At 38.5% G+C, this 22741-nt stretch overlaps 1 protein-coding gene across 3 annotated transcripts in view; it reads right to left on the bottom strand.

Annotated features, from left to right (window-relative positions):
- The window catches only part of CMSS1 (cms1 ribosomal small subunit homolog), a 250130-nt gene that overhangs the window by 108458 nt on the left and 118931 nt on the right, over positions 1 to 22741 (bottom strand). The window contains exons 1-3 of one of the 3 annotated variants that reach the window (XM_026076757.1): positions 18494 to 18756; positions 17081 to 17173; positions 11271 to 11276 (exon numbers count right to left, since the gene is read on the bottom strand). Coding sequence is in view for 1 of the 3 variants with exons in the window: in XM_026076756.1 (XP_025932541.1) it covers positions 11271 to 11276 (6 nt within the window). In the remaining 2 variants the exon portion in view is untranslated. Of the gene's footprint in view, positions 1 to 11270; positions 11277 to 17080; positions 17174 to 18493; positions 18757 to 22741 lie in introns of those variants that run through there. The other 2 variants (XM_026076758.1, XM_026076756.1) reach the window with 2 other exon arrangements.

Raw genomic sequence — 22741 nt, forward strand, 5'->3', positions numbered from 1 at the left:
TTCTTCTCTCCACAAATATAGGGACTGAAATAGCATCAAAAATAATGGTCCACCTAAATTGCCAGAAATAAAGAGGGGAAAAGGAAGAAAAATCATTATTATTAAATAAGGGTTTTTACTAGGGAGAGTAAAGGTCTTCTATGAGGCCTTCATTATGTGCCCAGTACCAAAATTACCTGTTGTTCAGTTAGTTAAAATCCCCTCTGCCTATCACCATTGCGGCATGCAGGATTTGACTACACTCAACAACAGTGTAAATATGACACTTGTATCCATCAGGATTAAAGAAAAAAAAAAAAATCTTACCTTAACAATTTAGATATTCTGACCTTAAGTTTACACATAAGCAGTATATAGTATCTGTGTCTGGTCTTAAGTCTGAGAGGAAATCTGTTCATAAAAATGCAAGTCTAGTCCAGTACATCTCTTATCCTCAGTGATCATAGTTTTAAAAATGTATAAGGAAGTAATAATTGATTATTACAAACTATCCCTTAAGTTATTCTCCAGACTTTTACTCTCAGCCCAAAGAAATTTTCTAGTTATTTTCTAAGTACATTGCACTATGCTATTCTGCATAACACAGAGAAAAATGTAACTGAAAAGCCCAAAAGTCAAAAATTTACAGTTCCAGGTTACCACTATGCTACACAGCTGATACACTGAGTGACTTAGCCATATTCCCACCAAAAAATAGAGCAGGCTCCAGAATCTGAGAAATAAACTGCAAGACCAAAAAATGTTTACAGAGCAGCTTGCAATCATCAGACAGTGGGCTCTGCAAATGGAAAGTATTACAACATATGGTATGTTCTAGCCTTGAGTTAAGGGGAAAAAAAAGCCTTTGGAATCATGACTAGGCACATATGTTCCAAACAGAAATGAAACTCCTGCTTCTTGGGTATAGTTCTTTGATTTTCCTSACTTATATTGGATAAAGACTAGGTTTAGAAACAAGAAGAATAAATCAGCAGTTCATACGTGAAGAATCACATGAAAGCTGCTGAAGTACTTCACAAACTGCAGGCAAGACACAATTTGTAGCTAGAGGCAATATCTTTTACTATATTTATTTCCTATAATTAAAAGTCAAGTTTGCAGGTACCAAAGCCCTTCTTCAGGCTTCAGTAGAATAAGGAGTAAAAGGAAGCACTCTTCACAAAAGGGAAAGATGCAGAAGGGAAAAACAAGCTTTGTCAGGCCAGGATTCAACAAAGCACACGAGTCTGTCATTCCACAGGTGAAACGAGGAGCCCTCATGTTTGATTTGGGCACAACAAATCAAGATACCTTCGTGCTGATTTGCTGGAAAAGGCGGTCTCTCCACCTGAAAAGACCTCAGCAAATTTTTTTTGCACTTCTGCTCAGGCTGGTGGGTAAGATTTGGATGAGCACTGAGAGAAACCAAATGGCACTCTATGTCCCGGCAAACTGCTCCTTCCGTTCAAATTACTGGTCCCTGAGGAGGGGCAGCAGCAGAGCTGGCATCAGCTTCTCCCGCAGCACGTCCGTTCTGCGTGTCAAGGCTCAGCAAGCAGCAGGAACCACAAAAGCTTTAACACAGTCGGCGGCTCAGGCTGCAAGGGTTTGACAATACATTGATAAAACAAATCCTGCTTTGTACTATACACTGGCCAGTACTACTGTCAGTAATTAATTATGGCTATGTATGATGCTAGCTAAGACAAGTGCAAAAAGGTGACAATATGATTAGTTACTGTTCAGGGAAACAAAGCAGCAAACATACTAGTCACAACTTTGTCTTTAGCATCCATATAAGCTAGGGGTATTCAGGTTTTCAAGAGTCTCTTAAAGGAAGCCCCTGAGCCTATTCACATTTTTATAGGATCACCTTTCATTTGGTTTCTAATCTTTCAGACTAAGCAAACAAGCCAATGAAAACTAAGGAAATGGGATTATGAACCACAAAATAAGGGTACAGACACTTTGTTATCCTTGTTTATGTTCTTCTTCTCACTTGTCTCTGCATGAAAGACCCCCACGAAACAAAGGAAGAAATACATTCACTGATTACAAAGGTATTGCATGAAAAGAGCTCAACACATATTGTTTCCAAATGCATAGCTCAAGCAGAGCAGAAGACTACTATATTTACCATAATTATCCTTCAGTTATAGCAACCTTCTGATAATATGTGTAGTTTTCATATGGAAGGTTTGTTTTATTTTATTTTTTAATCAGCTGTACCCTTCATTCAACATGTAAATCTAAATAGATGGAGAAGGGAAATAGACGTTCTCCTCCGCGTGTGAAATTCATGATTATTCTAAACAATTAAAAGCATCAAAGTGCATAACACCACTTGGTTTCTCCAAGCATTCATCCATACTGCATGTCTGGCAGTGGTTTCAAAGAAAATCTGGATTAAATAACACGATTCAGATGTGAAAAGACTGACAATAAACAGAATTTTAGTACCACTCAGTCATAAAACAGCAAGCTTTTGTACTGTGCATCTATATTAGTAAAAATGAAACTGTTTCTTCTGAGAACAATGATGCTGGGTGTTTAACCTGTGTGCCCCACAATGAAAACCAGGGAAAATTTGTTTTTTCTTACTTCCCTCATTCCATCAACATTTAAAACTACTTAAAGCAGCCATATACAATAAAATATAACTAGTAAAAAAACCTTTTCTTTTAAAATCTTATACAACATTCTAAATTAGATTATCCATTTTTGTCATATTTAATAAAGCCATTTTATGACATTCTCTTTCTTAAAGAATAATACAGCAGAACTACAAACAAGGCCATAAAAGGCTTTTCTCAGATGTTAGCTAAGTGGATCAGATAGCTTTTAATCAATGCAAAGCTGTTCACTGCAAGCATGTTGTGATGTTAACATAAATGATAGGCCTAGGCCATGGCAAAGCACCAGCTACAGAGCTGCAGGAAGAAAACACAAAGCACAGCAACTTCTCTCACATTTCATAAGGGTCTTCCTTATCTGTCTCTTCAAATCCCTATAGGAAATGGTCTTTTGTTAGTTCTCATAACCACTAATTTTTCTATAAAAAGGATAAAGGAACAAACAAAGTAATTGGACAAAGCACATTTCTGGAGTTTCCTACGCTCGGGTGGACAGATGAACTTATCCTGCTGTGAAAGCAATTTATCAGATGCAAGTATATATCACACCATGCCATTAACAGATGGTGATTAAAAAATATGTATGAGGGAGGCTGGGGTGGGCTTAGTCATACTGTTCATGTGAAAACACAGATTACTATGGATATGTTTTCACAATGATGCATAACTTTTATCAAAACCAGAATCAAAAGCTGCAAAGAGATTTCAGAATAGAATTTGAGCAAAATGTTGCTGAAAACAGCAAGATATGACAAAGACGGCACGACTGTGCTTGCCTTGTTCCTGTAATCTCTCTGTGGCTAGTGGCTACAGCTGGAGACAAGGTACTAAGCTGGATGGACATTGGTCTGATCTAGTACATCTGTTCTTCTGTTCTTCAAAGAACTTGGATATAAAGACACGATAGCCTTTCTTACAGAGTTTATTGTGTTACTTAATGATGGTGTGATCTTTTTATTACTTAATTATTTAATAGCAGTTCTTTTATATTTAATGGATGTGGTTTATGCAAATCTTACCCACGACAGATACAGATTTATAAATTACTCTAAATTACAGTGCTGTAATTGGACAGTGTTGACATGAAACTTGAGCAGTTTAGGAATTTCCAGAGGCATGATGCCTGGAGCACAGGTGAACTCCTTCAGCTTTTTCAGTTGAGCCAGTTCATTCTGACCAAAACAGGCTAGAGAACAACTGCAGCTGAGAAAGAAGGAATGAGGGGGTGGAGGAAGATCCCAAGAGATGTGTGGTAACTTCTTGTTTGTGGCCACTACATCATTAATCAATGGCAAAGAACCTGTTCAAAGTACAAGGCTGCCAAACATGCCCTTTCCCCTGTCCTCCTCATTCACATGACTGCACCTCCACAGGACACCCTGTGCACCAGATTTGACTGCCACCTCCCTCTCTGTCCAAATACTTTTGTACACTGCCTCTCTGGTTGATTTGGGGAATCAATACCAAGAAAATGCCTTCATGCATGTGTTATTGAAGAGACTCTTTTCCATGTGATGCTAGAAAGCTTCACATTGTAGAGCAAAAGGAAAGAGAAGCTGCTGAAAGTTCCATAACTGCAAAGTATCATTACTTTCCCCCGGGACCTCCTGGCAGTTCCAGAGGTCTCTCAGCAGCAAGTAGGTTTGACTGCCACCTCCCTGTTTTGTTTCTTCTCACCACCTTCCCATCTTGCCTGGCCATTAGGATCACTTCATCATACAGTGCAGGCCACAGATTCTCACTGAGTAATTTCAAACCCACAGCTTCTCTCCGAGTTATAAAACAGCTTATGGATAAAAGTCCAGTTTTAAGGACCAGATGTAAAGTAATGGCAAAGCTGTTATGCCACTCAGAGGCAGGCTGTTCCAAGTTTCAGCAAGCAAATGTCAAGTAAAGACTTGCCAAAGAAAAATAATTAAACCTACGTCAGTCATTTATTACACAGAAAAGAATTAAACTGCTACCAGTCATAAGCTTCTCAAGGTCTGACTGCTTCTGTTTCAGTATCAAGTATATTGCCAGACCTATTAAAGAAAATAAGAACAAAAACAACGCACATGCATGCATGTGCACGTGTGCACACACACGCACAGACTGTACGAGAGTCACTTTACTGAAATCTCACGGCAAGATCCGTTTCAACTACCTGCTGATTACCATCCTGCAAAAGAGATCCCATTCCTTTTGTGTGATTAAAATAAAAGAAGACACGTATGTGTTAATGCAAGACAAAACATGAGCATCATGGAATTATCTGAAATCTACCACTTATTTTCATTTAATTTTCTCAAAACTAAACAAAACAGGTGGTCTACTCATTATGGAAAGCTAGCTGTTCTGAGATTTCAGCCACTGTGGAAAGTTTCTCACAGTTTACAATCAACAAGAGATGGAAACTCATGCAATGTTACACTTCAGTAAATTTCTGTCCATCTTATGACACCAAGAAATTATAGTCACCATGTTACTGCCTGCAAACTGGATATGTGAATCCTCAAAGGATTAAGGCTCTAATCTTACTCTAAATGGTTAAATTTGTTTTCACTTGGCAACTTCATGAGGTCAAAGCAAGCACATGAATAGATATTTTCCTAAACTGAACTGAGACATCAAGTCTTTCCACTATACATACTATTTGTTAGCAAACTCGCACATACTTTCCATCCATTTACATTCACTGGCACTAAGTACAGGGAGAGTATGAACTTTCCCCTCTTCTCCCCCATGTAGCCTTCTCTCCAACCTTCATTAGCTAAACTGAAACTAGTTACAGGAGGACTAAAAGCAGCATATGTTTAAAAACAATATGTTAGTCAACAACTGATCATATTAAAAATATTGTACTCGTTTGAGAATACCCTTAAAAAAAACTAAAAAAATCTCATGGCTCTTTATAAGCCTTTTAAGTGGTAATCTGGTTTATATACACAATTTATAGCATAGAAACACAGTCAGCTGTTATGTTATCAAGGCTTCTCATAAGTAGTATAGCTTTGCACTGGTTCAAAATGCATTATTTTCAACCTACACAAGCCTGAAACACTGCAGTCATTCCCAAGGGGCAGTTTACCAACTCTCCCCTCTAAAACCTACAGGAAAACATTTTTGTCTTCCCCTCTGCTCAGAAATCCTTACTGCTCTCCTTGAAAATGGAGTCTGTCTTTCCGTGCCACAACTACTGCCTCCCAAATATGACTCCCACCTTAAGACATCTACAGGTAAGTGCCACCAGTTTTAAGTGCGAGACCCCAGTGCCCTTATTCTTGTTCCCGTTTGATGTCAGGCTCCATCCCAGCCTAAAGCTGCCTTGACTTCTCCACAGAAAAGCTTACCCTGCCCTGAAATGCTTTAATATGCTGGAAGAGGCTGGAGGGAGAGGACCAATATGACAATGTTCTGACCTAACTTTCACTCCTCCGTTCCTCCACACCCTGCTGTGTGTTGTCCCTTTGCCCGCAGCTCCAGATTGGGGATGCTGGCAAGCAGGGATGCTGCTCCCTTCTGCAGAAGTGAGACCTTCTCTGTATGGAAATGCAGAAACCCTCCTGTGAAAAGCCTTCTCTTGGCAGTTGGAACGGACCTAGGTTTAACTAAAGGCAAATTTTCCTGTTCAAATGGGAAATGAGCAGAAAATGCAAGACATATGAGTAAAAACTCAACTTCATGAGAGCTCCTGTTCCTAGTACATAATTATTACCTGCAGTAATAGGCAATGCGGATCCTCCCATTTTTTTTCTTCAATTACAGCATCAAAAGAATACTAAGATCTTTAAAGCTGTAAATGAAGTGTTCCTGCTCTGGAATGGCATCAGCATCTGGACACCTGGCAAAACACAGTTCAATACCTACCGTATCTACTTCTCAACCCGCTTGAAAGCAAGCATGAATATTCTTGCCTTTTCCTTAATTACCAACAACATTTAAAGAGAAGAGTGTTTTCTGAAGTCCGTTTCAATAGTTTTTATGCTGGTTACATTACAGCAAAACACTTTGATCTGGAGGAAGAGGCAGGAGGGGAGAAGTGAACATCTTAAGTTCACAAAGCAAAAAGCCAAGATGCACAAAACTGAAACATTCCAAAGTTAAAAATAATCATCTTTAAACTGCAAGAGCAGAGCTGTAATTTTGAGCAGTACAGCATGACATCATGGTTTATATGGGGCCAGCTCAATAAATCAAACTATGCCTAATTAGAGATCCTACTGCAAACCTACATTATTTGGACAAATAATTAAAACAGGACAGTCCATAACACAAGCCAGATCTGTTTACTAAAATATGTTCTTTTCAAACTTTTAGCTTCACTACTGCTTACAAAGCTTTCACATTTAGTAAATTATAGACCCCTAAGCTTTTATTTTAGTCTGACTTCACTTTCAAGGAATTCTTCAATTAACTTTACGTTGCTTTAAGCTCTTCATCCAATGAGAAAACAATCTGCGGTTTCTTACTTCTTCCAGTGCCAATGGCTGCCCTCCATGTTTGCCTTGCAGACATACTGCCTTTTTAGAGCCAGGCTCTGTTTGTCTAAAACCAGCTAGTTGTCATAGCATTTTGACAAGCGCTGCGTAAAAAGAGAACAAAACTTTGTGGTGGGTAAACTGGTAAGAATAATGAAGGCTGCTCTCACAATCTCAACAGATGAATGCCAAACTCAAGGAATGCACAACAACAAACCTAAAGCTGAAAGCCCTTACAGCCTGAGTTGCCCTTCTTTCCTACCCCACTTTTTAACTTCCCAATTTCTACTTTTCCTCTCGGTTGTTTTTCTACAATTTGTGCTTTTTCTCAACCCTAAAAGCTATGACATGCCCAAACATTTAAAGCCTAAAAGCCCCCAGGCCTATCAAACATTACAATCTGTAGACGGTCAGGACGCTTCTGGAATTGCTTGATATGCTGTGGAGACTTTAACTATCATTTACTGTGTAGATAATGTTAAGTCAAGAGCCAAACAGTTTAATAAAAAGCATGAGCTGAACCAAAGGGACAGGGTTCTTTGCTAAACTGCACATTTTTCCTCCTAGAGCTTGAAAGACTTGTATATAATTTTTAAATCTTGGATTAAAAGAAAAAAGAGGTGGCTCTCCTTCCTTTTCCCTTCTGACATTTGACTTGCCAAAAGGACCAGCAAATGAAGGATTAGGAAAACTGTTAAGACAATGACTGATGAGCAAAACGTTTGCCACATTCAACAAAACTGGAACATACAAAAATGAGAGATGTGTCTATTATTTCAGTAGTTATTTTGGCCAAATAACTTTCTTCTACAGAACATTAACCAAGCACAGACATGAAGAGAGGACCATTCGCTTCTATGTATTACGAGTTCAAATGAATCAAAGCATGCTAAATATCATCATATGCAGTGCATACTAATGCTTATAAAGACATAGCAAATGAATCTCTCAACCACAGCCACCATGATCCACATCCTTAAACAGCAATGCATCTTTCAGACCTCCATTTGAGTTCTTTGTTATGATAAAAATGCATCAAGCTTGTAAATTAAGAGCAATTTTTTACTTTGAGACTGTCTCTGTGAAGAGAAGTATTATCACTGACCTCTGTTAAGTGTGAGCATTTGAAGTCACAGACATTCAAATTCCTCTATGTTCTCAGTGTGCAGCCACAGATTTCTCAGAAAAAAATCCCTATAACTGTTTGGACATACTTCTGAGGGCAACAGTGAAAATTAAAAAAGCAGTCTTCCCCAAAAGTATCTATTTTTGCAATGTGTGCTTTTAAAGCACAATGCTTAGGGAATGAAATACTTCAGTTCTCTTGTGTAAACTTGTACAGATTGTTTGCTATTGATCTTTTGAGTCATATTTTGGCAGTAAACTGGTATCCTTCTAGAAAATGTAAGTATTACAGACCAAGTGATGTAATCTAGGTCTATATTTAACTCATTTTTACTTCTTCTTTTTTTTTTTTTTAAGAGGAAAACTCTGGGGGGAAAAAAATCAAAGACAGTGAAAACAAAATAACCCAGCATATTTGCAGTTAAATTTATATTTCAAAATAAAGAATATGGACTTCAGTTCTATTTCCAGGTTATAAACCTCATGATAATGAAAAACCTTCAGGAGAAATGGATTGTTTGTTTGTAGGAACCTTATTTTTAAGCCATAGGACAGCACTCAGATAAAAGGAAGTAATATTTCTACCTGTGATTAAGATGTAGGACTATGGATTGCTTTCATTTTTATTTGAATGATGGAAAGTGACTCCACAAAGCTAGGGCAGAAACTGATCTCCAGGAAGTGAGATCTACGTTTTCTTCAGCCCTAATCGTTCTCTCCTTCAGGCCCAAGAGAGGGAGAGCGAGCATAAGCCCATTCATATGACCGGGACTTGTGCTGTGTGTGCAGTATACAAACGCGCACTGCATGTTGATGCAAAACTCCCTCTACTTTTTTCTATGGCCCAAAGCAGGTGCCACAATGTCAGGGTCTCTGCTCCTCTGTGGAGCACATACCACCACATGACATTTTTGACGAAAGCAGGAATAGTCTATAGAGGAGGGAAGATGACAGGAGGAAACAAATGCAATGCTCTTGACTGGTAATCAAGACTTTGTTCTGCCTCAGAGTCTCAAATATGATGAAACTTTAACTAACAAAGAGATTGTCAGAAAGAAGAATAGTGAGAGAAAAAGAGAGGGAGAGAGGGAGAGCATAGGCATCCCTTTTACTTTCTGTCAGGTTTCTCCCATTAACTGACAGCCACTACCTAAGGGCTCAAATCTCTTCAAAATCTGGTTACCCTTAAAAGAACAACATAATCAGGCCAATGCGTAGACAAAAATTGGAAGAATCATACTCCTTAACTCTTAGGTCAATGTTTCCTTACCTTTCTGAAGCAGCGCCTCACTGATGCCAGCTTTGTCACACCTTTTCCTTACTCCTTCACATGCAACCTGTATCACTGCTCCTCTACCCTCCCCCCTCCTTCCCACATTACCACCACCTCTTTCGCATTCCCAAATAGGGATCAGTGGCATGGCAGGGGTCAAGATGAGGATGAACACCTGCGCAACTATAAGCTGTGTCTGCTGGCATAAAGCATCTCAGCATCCAGAGTTCACTTGAGAGTGTCACTTACTGCCTTAAGAATGGACTGATGATGAAGAAGCATATTTAAACCTTGATAAAATTCACAGAACTTGCATTGACTTCATTAGAGGCTGAAATCCTAGTAAATCAGTTTGAATACTAAGTGAGAGATTTTGGCCTCGCACTGTACAAACAATCAGACCAGATGACTATAGAGAGCCTTTCTGAGGTTAAATTGTGACAATATAGATGCCAGAGAATTTTAAAGATTAGGAGGCCTCATTTCCCAGTATGAATTACACTGTTTCCTCATTTTAGTTTTGGTCTTCTAAAAACACACAAAACCCAAAGGAATATTATGCTTATCAGCAGCGCAGAGCCTGCCTTAGATGCCACATATTGTCCAAACAGCTACATACCGTCCAAATGACAGACAGTTTTGACCAAAGAGATTGCAATACCAGTGTTTCCATTAACCCTTTATTAAGGATCACAGAATTCAAAATGCCTCTTTGCAGCATTACCTCATGCTGGAGCCTCTTACTGATTGATTAAAACTGTACACATGTAGGAAAAGGGAAAAAAAACAAAAACGAAAAAGCAGAACTGCAATCCTACGAACCAACAGTGTTCCTGACAAAAGAAATGGCCTGCTGTTCTCAACCCGTTTCCATAGGTTGATTGTGAATTGTAACCAGACAAGATCTCTTTTTTAAAGCTTCCAGCAACTGGCAAACATGTCTAATGCACAGGAAGTCATATTTATAGTTGCACGACTCCCTACAATATACCAATTCTCTCATAACCAAAAATCGTCTCTAGGCCTGCTAAATGAAAGATCTTTTTCCTTGGGATTGCAGTCTTTTAACAAGCAGCTTCCAAATCTACAGTTAGTAATTGCTGAGGAGAGAACAACACAGCAGAGTGCAGTCCCCAAATCATTACTAAAAAGTAAAGATATATCAGACTTGTTTTTAAAAAAAGCAAATCTGGAATCCTGGTCTTGCAACTCATGTTAATTACTTTGCTGAATCATGATTGAAGTTAAAGTATGTGTTTAACATTATCTACTAAAATATGGTTCTTTTGCTAGCTAGCCAGCCTTAATTTCTTTTAGGGTATACACAGATAAAGAAATTACTACTTTATAATCTTAGGTATAAACTTGGACAGGGCCTTTCAGCATGCTGACATCCCATAGTATGTCTGAAGCAGCTCACTCTGCTTTGCTAAAGGAAAATCTATTTCAAACTTCTTTAGGTGTATGGCAGGCTATATGAACGTTTCTGGGCAGTTACTGCGACTGCAGGTGACAGTCAATGACTGGCTTGTGTACTTGTACTATCTGTCACCTTCCACAGAGAAAATTATTAAGAAAAAACCCAGACACCTTTTTGAAATTTTCAAATTCTCTTCTAACAACCATGTCAGAACATTCAAAAGGGCATAACATTAACCTTGGCACAGGACTTTTTTGTTTATTTGTTTTTACTATAGAGAAACTCTATACCATTATTAAAGGAAGAGAGAAAAAGGGCTTAATACTTTACCAAAGGAGAAATTCTTCAAAAACAAAAATCACTGCAAATGTTGCTCTTACCTGGATCTGAAAGAAAAGAAAAGAGAGAGGGAGAAAAAACAAGGTTAAGGATCATCACTCAGAACACTGCACCTTCAAAACACAAAGAATCCCAGAACAATATTTTACAGACATCACGGCAACCGGGGAACAACTCTAAAGAAAACAAGCGACACCAGAACGGAAATTGCAATTTCTTTGAAACAATAATTAACCGTAAGAAGGAAACCACTACCAATATAAACAAACAAGTAATAAAGGAAACAGTTTTACCACAGGGAAACCTGTCTTAAAGCAGCGGCACAGGGGAGTATAAAAAGGGGTTGTTAGCAGAGATGGGTCTCTACAGAAGATTTGAGCAACTTTTGTAGCAAGAATCATTCACATAGAGCCTTCAGACATGCCATTTTCAAGGGTTAAAAAAGCAGGCTTGACCACCCGAGATTCGAAAGATTGCTAAATAACTTGAATTTAAAGTGAATGTAATATTATACTGCTGGGCAATTACACATAACCACGAGAAGTTTGAAGATCCCTGATCCTCACTAACAGGCTGAACTGCTTTTATAGGCATAGCTTTTGATGAACAATACTTGCCATTTATAAGCAGCTATAGCCAAATTAAGTATCTTGGTGATTATTTCATTATTTTCTCCCCACTCTGTCCCCTACTTTCTCTACTGGCATTGAGGAGAAATGGGAAAATATGAAAAACTAGAAATACGAACATTTTTCATTGGAAAAAATTTCAAACTTCTGCATGAAAAACATGTGTGAAAATTTTAAAACATGTCTAATTTTTATAGTTTAGAATCATTACTTTTTACATAAGAACTCATTCTCAAACCCTGAATTATTAATTTTTGCTTCCTTTCACTCCCTGCAATTCTTAAACACTTGCAAGTGAGCAGCAGTATATGCTGATCTTCCAGTGAGAGAAAAGAAGCGTGTAGGGTCATAAGAAAGCTGTGACTAAAATAAATACTAATAACATCTGAAATAAAAATTGTTTCTAAGTCAACTATCTGCGAATAATAGCATTTCAGAGACTGTCCTTATTTGTTCTTGTTTATTACACTGGTCCCCTTAGTGGTTTCTAGTATTTGGCAACAGTAACATACACAGAAAAACTAGGAAAACAGCAAAAGTTTAGCAAAGACAGTAATAATTTGATTAAAAAAGAAACACAATAGAGCAAGCAGCTCTATGAACAGTGGAACCAACACGGTTTGGCTTCCTATGGATTTGTGTCCTCTTGGGATTTTCCAAATATTAGTAAGGTCCATGAGCTCACACTGTAGCTTTCTGCTCAGTGGAGGACTAAGCTCTCTCTTATACCTAGGAACCCATTTTTATTAATTTTTTTGAAACTTAGTATTATCAAAATATATATTTTTCAACTGGTACAAAAGTCACTGGGGATCACTGCCCGGCAGACAGATGTAGGCCTTTCTTCCTTAGAAGAACAAGCTAATGAGAGAACCACCAGATCTATTAATAAGTACTTTTATGTAGCTTCATTCAATTTTTATGAAGTAAAACCATTTATTTACTAACAGCTACAGCTAACAGTATTTAGCTAAGAAAAAGGACTTTCTTGCTTGTGTCTTCTACTTATTTTTTATATTCACTTAGGAGGACTACTGCAAGAGAAAAATCTTTATAAGATGCTAAAATAGCATCATCAAATGGTCAGCAAACTTCAATACTTACCTACAGGGAGATGTTAGTGAAGCAGAAAATGGAAAATACTTGTTATGGAGTTCTGAAACATAAATACACCACCTCTGCCTCATCACCCTCACAGAGTGAGTTTTTTCCTACCTCTCCTAAAGGGATTTGGGAGATGGAAATTTCCAAAGCAGGACAAATAGCAAAAAATAATGGGCATAAATTAAGACTGTCACAGAGATAATCTCCCAGGCTTCCTGAGTGTATCTTTGGAAACACTCACCTTCTCACATGGAAAAATGGCAGCAGGCAGCTACCATGTGAATGAGGGACAGCCAGGTCTACCTAAAAACAAGGCAATCCCCCCAGGTCCCAAGAGGAAACTTAAAGCAAGAATGAAGGACGCTGCATTCAGGAAGAGCGCTGATTGTTACGCTGTGCACTTTTCTCATGATGGTAAACCAAAGAGCAATAGTGCATTTGGAAACCCTTTGCTCTACCCCATAGCAGTCTACCTACTTACGTTCATCAAAGGCTCCTAGGGAGATAAGCAATAAAAAAGAAAGCTTAAATGGTCAGTGATAATCTTGCAAGGGGGTGTTTTAAGCTACAGGAAGACCAACCACAAACCGGGAACACAGGTTCTGATTCTGAGAAAGATCTGACAGAGGTAGTCTTACGAGAATTTCAAGAAATCCCAAGGCAGACATGGCGTCTGGGCCCTTCTCAAAAACAGGAGAGAACTGGAGAAAGGCTCTGGGTACAGACCTGTGCATGCTACTCCACTTGGTCACCAGCATGAAATGGCTCTCCTTGACATGTGATACCTACACGCATACCCACTGATGAGTACGCATACATACCCCTGATACCGTCTTGCTCTGCAGTTTCACTTGTTCTATTCCTTTCTTTAACCTCAGATTCCCTATAACCTTTTGGTATGTTGTAATGAGAGACTGCTCAAATGATGAATGAACATAATGAATGCAGAAAATCTAAAAGCAGATTCAAAGAAGCCATTTTGTGCATTTGCCTTGGAAAATAAGGTGCCAATGTCTTGTTTAAAGAGTTCTCTGTATGCTTCCCATGGTCCTAGCATAACTAATAGACCAAGGTAAATTTTACAACAGAAAAGTCACAGAATTAAAGGGACTCAGAAGAAAAACAAAATATTAAACTCTTCACTGTTTTGGACACTTCACAGGGCTTTCTCTGAATATGTAGGACTTGAATGTTGGCACTTTATGTGTGTTGACCTTTTGCCAAATACAAGATAAAAAACACTGAAGTACTAAAAAGACAATTCAAAGCATGTGGAGAAAACTGCCTGCTTGCACCCAGTGACAAACCTCTGGTAATCTGGAAATAAACTATGATGGTGACCAGCACTGTCTTCAGACAAGCTGTACATGAAGGCAAGATGCTACAAATGCTGAAAAAAGCAAGGCATATGCAAAAAGCACATAAAACCTTGCATAAATCTAGATTTAGGTAACCCAATAACTAAAGACCATGAACTATAGTTCTCGCCATTTAACTGACTTAAGTTATTTTGGCTTGGTACACTTGTTATTAAGTTACCTGAGGCAGGACACTCTTACTAACATCTGTTTCCTGCTCTTTGGGCCCTTCCTGAAGCAGAACTTCCACCGAACTTGAGAGTTTTGACTGAGCCAAGGAGGCCGAATGGAGAGCTCTCCAGATGGTCTGCTACTTGGAGGAGCAAAAGGCAGCTACGGCTTGACATTAACTGGAGGGCGCACAAAGTCCTGCCTCATAAACTTGTGGGAGAAGTGAGGGTAAATGTGATACCTAAGTTGTTTAAAGACAGTTTCCTTTTTCACTTTTACTTCATTTAGGACAGTTTATTTGGAGAAACAAACATTTAAACTTCATCTGATTTCTTTTATAACTGAAAGAGCAAAAGAAGAGGGATATATGCCAAAAGCTAAAAATCCATCACAGTTCTACAGCCAAAACACTGCTTGTTTAGCAAGAAAAAAAAAAATCCTCAGAATTACCATTTCACTGTTTAAGCTCAAAGTTATAGTCTAGATGCACAGCTTACATAAAGGCATGTCAAAAATATGCTTTTTTTTTTTTTAATGTTGTGACTCACTGAAATCTATGTTCCTCTCACATGTAAACAGTTCCTTTAAAAGAAGCAAAATGAAGTGCAGACAATGAATGTGGACATGTTGGACGTGAGCTTTTACCAGCCCCATGCAGGCTTCTATGCACTTATAGCCATCAGCTCCATTAGCCTCTACTACACAGTATGCAAGATGTATTACATGTTGCTTTTAGAGTACTGAGATTTTTTTTTTTTTTAATGTTTACCCTGTTCCGATTTTTCTCATCTGGTGTACCTTCTGTGACTAGCAGATTATTGGATGAGCTTTCTTTCCTTTAAGATATCTTTGCAAAATGTAATTGGCAAGCACACATTGTACAATTTGCTTTCAGGGATCAGCATGGCCTTTATAAGAAACAGTTGAGAGGTATACCTTATTTCCTATAACTTTTTGGGGCTAGTGGTTCACTTTGACCACGATTTATTTCTTAAGTGAACGCTACCTCTGAAAAATACCACTTACCTAAATGTCAAGGTTGTTTACAATCCACACAAATGTTATGCTCTCAAGCTTTCATTTTTGAAAATATCAAAAAGTAAGGAGGATGATGCTGGGCTTGTAAAAACATTCTTTTACCAACAGAATGAGTCTCATGGCATTTTAAGTTTCCCACATGACATTTTTCTGTCTATCATTTTAGAACTTTTTCCCTCACATGGCATTCCTGATACAGGCTTTGGCAAGTTTAGATATGAGCTGTCTGGAAAGTGATAGCTTATTTTCAGCATAACCTTCTACTGTTAAACATTAAGCACTTTTTGCATGAGGCAATTCAGATTGAGCAGTACATACAGCACAGGAGTGGCCAGTTTTAGCTGCTGCAAGCTGAAGTTCTGAAGAGGTCCAAAGACTTCATGGCAGTCTACAGAGAAAAAGTAATCTTGAAAAATTAGCTTTTCTTGCAAATTGTTCATTGTCTTCATGTTGATCTCCTAAGGGAGACTTAACGGCATTTGACAGCACACTTTCTAGCAAATTTAGTGGAACACTAATACAGACACTCTAAGAGGAACCTACAGTTAAAGAAAACACATGCACAAACAGTAGAACAAGTACTGATCTTCACAGCTGAAAGAGGTGCAATTGCTGCACTTGCCTCACCCACAGTTAGCGGACAGGTGTGACTAGGTATCAGAGCACAGGTTCACCAGGTGTCTTGCCTTAATAAGGTCAAATCCCCTGTAACTCTGCTAAGTGGTCAACAGCTGAAAATGATTTGACCAGAACAGTTGAACCTGCAGTTAGAGGTAGTTTCAAAAGGTGCAGACAGCATCACAAACTTGCCATTTGTCTTCAGGAAGTTTATATGTGTGCAAATACATGCAAGAAGAAACAGGGTGCTTCACTAACAGACAGCAAATGATTCACAGGCCTGTTGCAAAGTGAACTCATGTCATAACATCATCATTGCTAAATCGAGGAAGGTGAGAAAAACTTAAGCTGATAAAATCAGAATTCATGTAAGGACAGAGAAAGTTTCAAAAGCTGCTTGGACCACAGATATCTAATGGTGCTTGCCATTTAGTGTTATGGTCAGCTATCTGTAAAAAGCATATTTAATGTTTCATAAATGTAGGGTTTAAAACAAAAGTGCTTCTAATCAGATCTGGCATGAAAGGGAGAAATGCATACATAGAATGAGGTAAGTGTGATCTTGCCCAGCTGAAGAACAGGGAATGGCAGGGCTTCAGCCCATGACTCACACAGACACTAAACAGTAGAGAGCTAGAGATAGTTCTCAGGTAAACTTTGCGTGAGCCGCTACGTCATCCCTCTCTACCCTTCCTGCATTAATCATATCATTAGTAACCTGATGCAACCCGAGAAGAATGTCTGATTTACAGGGAGCAGAGCAATGCTAACAGAACATTTTGGCAGGTCAAGAAAGGAAAGACCAACCTGAATTTCAATTTAGCTCTAACCACACCCCAGAAGAACAACAACCAAAAAAAAAAAAATCAGAAAAAGAAAAACCCAAAACAAACAAAAAGGATATCTTCCCATTCCCACCGTGAGATTGCGTACCTGGCTAAAACTTCCTGATGAACCAGTTAGTGAGAGTGCAAATACTAGGGATATGCAAGAGCACACGGGTAAGGAACCAGCCTGAACATGTACCTAAACAAGGCAAAGAGGAAAAAAACTCACAAACTTTCCTTTGAAGTTTACATCACAGTTACCTAATTTCCACATTAGTCTAAATGTTTTTAAATGTCCTTTACAGCGCACAATTGTGAATCAATTGTATTGTGAGTCCAAAGCGTACATACTGTTAAGAAAGATTCAGGTGCCAGGCAAGTATTGTGGTTATGCTACTAAATTAAGGAAGACAAGGGGAAATACTAGGGCAAGAGAAAAATTTAAAGATTCAGAATTTCTTTTTAAAATGATTACTCACTCCAAATTGATAACAATCACTTTAATACACATCACTATTGTTTGAAACATTGTACATGGCTATTTCAACTTAAACCTTTTCAAAAAGGGAATAATTTCAATAATTTGAAGGAACTGCAGATCACTTCCACTCACCCAAAAGCAGGTAAGAAAACACTACAGGTTACTTTAAAAGCAGAATGAAGTTATCCTTAAGTCTCTTGAAGCAAAAAAGCATAATTTTTGAAAATTATCACCAAACATATGCAAGGGGTACAAGTGTCATCAGCAATTGCATCAAGAAAACTCCACAGGAGCCACCTCATGGTAGTAATTCTCAGAAGAGCATTTAAAAAAGAAGAGCAATTAAAAAAAAACACTCAGAAGAGCAATTAAAAAAAAAAAAATACTGAAGTCTCTCCAAACGTATGGAAACCTCACTTCACTACTCAAAACACCAGTGCTTATAGCCATCAGGTTCTCACGACTTTATCTGCTCCTAACTCTTCCTAAATAGGCTGCCTATCTCCTTAAAGTTTCCTTCGCCTAGAACACTCCCTTCTTTCTCACTTTCCCCTCATTTAATCTTAGTGCCAATCCTGTGAATTGCTGACTTGATTTTAGCTTCATGACTTTAAATTACAGGGTTGCAGGTTTACTTTCCATCATAAAGCAAGCTCTAAAAAGAGAAAAAGAAAGTCAGGAGATAAAATATCTATCTTTTGTCCTTAGTTTTTGTCCCACTACAATGGTGCCATGTGAGTTATTGATATTAAATGTGTCACCTCAGTCAAGAACAGATAATCATTTTGTTCTTGGTGATGATTTCTTGGCATCTTTTTCTCAATATTAAAAGTAACATACAAATTGTTACTAATTGATAGCTGAAATATAAAAACAATACACCAAAATATTAGTGGAATATGAGATAACAACAAAGAAGTTACGACATTTTTTTCCTCTCACTGATTTGGAAAGCTCTTCTATTATGCCATGACAATATGACTAAATTTCTTTCATCAAAATTATAATCAAGATATTTTGAAGGTTTTGTCAACTTACATAAGCAGGCACTTCCGCTTCCCGGCTTCTTGTTTCAAACCCAACATTGACTTGAAACAACTGAAAACTGTTTTGCCCCTGATAGCTGTTCAGTGCCGTATGCAGAAAAATGCTAGCAATCTCAAGTCTGTAATAGTCTTGTAACTATGCCATTTCTCATCAGTCTCCCAAGGTTACCTAAAGATTAAATGGGCAAACAGTGAAACATCTCCCAGAAAAGTCCCTGCATAGATAAAATAGGGTTGCCAGAAAATGGCAAGTTGGTATAGGAGAAGAATGATTTGTTTATGCCTCAAACAGCAAAGGTGCTAAAGACAGTTTCACAAGTTTGGGTGTGGGTTTTTTTTGTTTTGTTTTGTTTTGCTTGGGGGGGGAGGGTATTTAAGATCTGAAACCAAAAAAAGGAAACAATGCCAACAGCTTAATGCATATTCTATAATCCACTGTATGTGAGCAATTTAGGGAAAAAAAATGCTTCTGATAAACAGCAGATTCCATTTTCAGGTGCACCGAAGAGAATAAATCAGGATTACTATTTGCTAAGCCTGCTGGTGGCTTTCAAAACAAACACATTGCAGACATCTCTAGCAAATACACCTCTTCCTGCCCTGCATCCAAAGCCTGATCTTAAAAATAGTCCTTCTTCCCTAATGAAGGCTTCAAGGGTATTGTCCCCATCTCCCCACAATTTGCATTACATAGCATACCTAAGAATTTTAACAAATGATCTTTGCCCCCTCTGCAAAAGGCATCAGTCACTTCTAAATGACCCATTGTGCAGAAAGCCAGAGCTCCCAGAAATTCTTTCAAATCCATAATTTATCTGTCCCACGGGGTGAGACTCTGTGTGCTTTTATGCACACACAAAAGGGTGAAAAGAGCATTCGTTTTCTTGAGTATCTCACAACACGCATCTGGTCCCTACAGGCCTTTCCCTGTTGCTTTCTTTGTGGCCCTGCTTCCTTCTGTGTTCAAATAGGGTCCCAAAAATTTACTCACAAGTTGGGAGTAACGTTAGTTTGCTTGCATAACCTACTCTCATGGGCATACACATGCACTTTGGCAACACAGGCTGCAGGAAGGCACGGAAGAGGAGCAGCCACAGCCCACTCATGCTGGACACCCACTGCAGCTCAACTCCCGAGACGGGAGCATACGCTGCGAATACTTCATCCTGGAAGCTGCCCTTTTCCAAACGGAGCATGCAATGGAGCTCATGTGGCTCTGATATGCTCCGTGCAAATGCACCAAGTTTTCTGGTGGCGGGAAGCAATTTTGATACCTTCTGCCAACTTAAAAATCCATCCCTAATGAGGAAAAACAAAAACAAAGAAGCAAAACAGACAACGGCTATAGAGACTCCAAAAAAATGTAATGGCTATAACAGAAGGCAATAGCAGTATTGTGGCAAGGGTTTATTAATGGGTCCAAAAACCAGACCTGAAATGACTCAGCCATAGAATCAGATCCCAGCAGGACTGCCATAAATTTCCTTCTGAGATTACGGGCTTTCAGGCAGGTCACTCAGCCCAGTTCTCTTGCAGCAGACCACTGAAAGAAGGATCCATCTGCTCTTTCACCTCTAGATTTGAAGGGCACTCTATGGAAGTGGGAGAGTACTGCCACCCCCTTTTAGCAGCATGGAAAACAGGCCCAGGGCATGAAGTTGGACCCTCTCAGTGAAGGGGAGTGAGTCAAGGCAGAGCACACACTACCCTATCTCCTACCAAACTGCCGCTGGTGTGATTCAAGTAGGTTTCTTAATGTGATTGTAAAACTAGAGTCAGAAAATGCTTGCTTTTAGAAATCCATACAACAACTGCAATTAATAAAAGAGCACGTGCACAGTCTATCAGTGTGGAGAGAGGTGACAACACTGGGATGACTCGGGTGTTCTGTCACACCCATTCAAGGGGATGCTGGCCTAAGCATCTTAACCACAGCTTTACTCCTTCAGAAACCTGGCCTACCTTTGCTCCTCTTAGGAAACAGTACTTTCATGTACCCTACATACTTTGATATTCCACTTTTTATTAATGTGTACACAGATGACATTCAAAGTGTACAAGAGGCAGGACTTTGTTGCTGATTTTATTTTTGTGAGCATTTCCACATTCACAGGTACCTTTACTCACTAAATGGAGAACTCCAACTCATCTATGCCAGGCCCTCTTCTCAAGATCTGCCTTAAATATCTCAGGGACACAAAGTTAAAAAAAAATGAATTCAATAAAAAACTTACTTTGTTAGTTTGAAAAATACTCAAAAATCAATTAAGAAATTTTCAGTGAGAAAGCCACAGATTTTCAAATAGAGCTTTCTAAGCAGTAGGGCATTTCCTTTCTAGATGTTCCATATGCATCATGGAACAGTCTTTGAAGGGACTGTCACAACTGTTTTAGTTTCTTTCAGATGACCAAGTCAGGTGCCAAATACGTCTATGTATTTGCGGGTGAATGCCTGCAGGAGTGCTTCAGTTGAACACCTAAAGAGGAAGGAGAAAGACCAGAGTAGCCCGAGATCAAAAATGGACGGTCACTCATCCAGTAGGAATCCTCAACTGACCAGGAAAAAAACACTGGGGACAGCGACAGGACATGGAACAGACCCCTCTACAGTTGCCAGAAAAGCAACAACAAAGCCAAAAACTAAACTTGCTGCAAACAGTGACTCAAAGAATGACTCAAGATTGTAAAGAGCTATTTGGATCTTAAATAAAATACTATGACAATGTGTCAAGAGGCATTACATTATCATAGTATGACCTAAGTATTTGTGGAAGTTATGTGAAAAGTTTCCCTTCTCCCTCCTTGGAGGGCTGAATTCTAGTAAGAAATTCTAGTAAGAAGTGAATTCTAGTAAGAAATCATTTACTTCAGGATTTAGCATACAGGACAAGTCATTGTTCTTAACAACTAAAGGAATTCACATCTAGTATTGTTTTACTCTTGATGCTCTGGCTAAAGATGAAAGTGCACCATAAAGAATCTAATTGTGCTATCCTGAAAATTAGGAGAAGATTTTTTCCTCTCCTCTGAAGCAGGAGAACAGAATTCCCTTATATGCATCTTACTGTGAGTCAAAAATAGCCCAGTATGGTGTAAACAACAACAACAACAAAACCCACCCTTAAGTAACACAATTAACTTTCTTTTTACAAGAAAGTTAAATGAGCTGTGAAACACTTTCTGACAAATTATCTTGGAAAACCAAGGAGACAGCCTGATGAGCTTCACATCCTTTCCCATATCTTACATCACTATATGGTTTTGCAAGGTGCATGCTTACACTGTACTTCAGAGAAACTTTCCTGACACAACCAAATTATTTTAACCAACAGTTAGTAAAACAGCGTTCTGGGTTGGCTTTTATATCTCTCATATGATTTAATCAGTAACGTTTCAGTAATTACAAAGAGTAGATAGTTTCTCAAAAGGTTAGCCCTTTATGACTTTAGAGCCTAAATTCCACCCTTCTCCAAAAATTAGGATCTTAAATCGTGAAGCTACTACAGATCCAAAAATCTAGCACGTGTAATGTTAAAAAACAAAAATACATAAAATATTAGTGAGAACGCAGGGCATTTACAATTTCAAAAACTCCAAATACATCTATTGTAAAAGATGCTATTATTGTCATTATGGTATTTATTACCTTTTTATAATACCTAATAAAAAGTGATCAAATAGCATATTACCTGGAAAAGCATGAGGAAGAATATGATGGTAATATCTGAGATTACCTGACGCAGACATGGGAAAGGAGACAATTCATCGTGTCAAAAAAGCAGCGAGAAATCAGCATAGCATGGTAGAATTTCACAAATCTAAGAGTTCAAGCAAGAGTTATCCAGAACACATGAGCTAATGCAGACTAACTGGTGCCTTCCCTCTCTGCTCTGTCATTTTCTATCAGTAATAGATGGTTTAATACTAAAAATATATTACATTGTGTTCACTCTTGGCAAAAACTTCCAGAAACCGTGGGCAAACTTAAAATATAATTTAGTTTGAAACAACTCTGTGCGCATATGAAATAAGTTGCTACCAGTAAATAACAAAAACTGTCTTCCTGTTTCCAAATAATCCCTGTTTGCTTCCCCTTCTCTTCTGTTATGTACTTGGATCATCTTCTAAAAATACAGATCATACTTGTTTTATTCCTCAGCATATGACTGGCTGAATTCAGTATCCCTCAGGTCTTCATTCCAGTGGCCTGTTTTCATCTCCTCTTGTAACCTGAGTTACT

This window comes from Apteryx rowi, unplaced genomic scaffold, assembly GCF_003343035.1.
Source record: "Apteryx rowi isolate R43461 unplaced genomic scaffold, aptRow1 scaffold_439, whole genome shotgun sequence".
Lineage (NCBI taxonomy): Eukaryota > Metazoa > Chordata > Aves > Apterygiformes > Apterygidae > Apteryx > Apteryx rowi.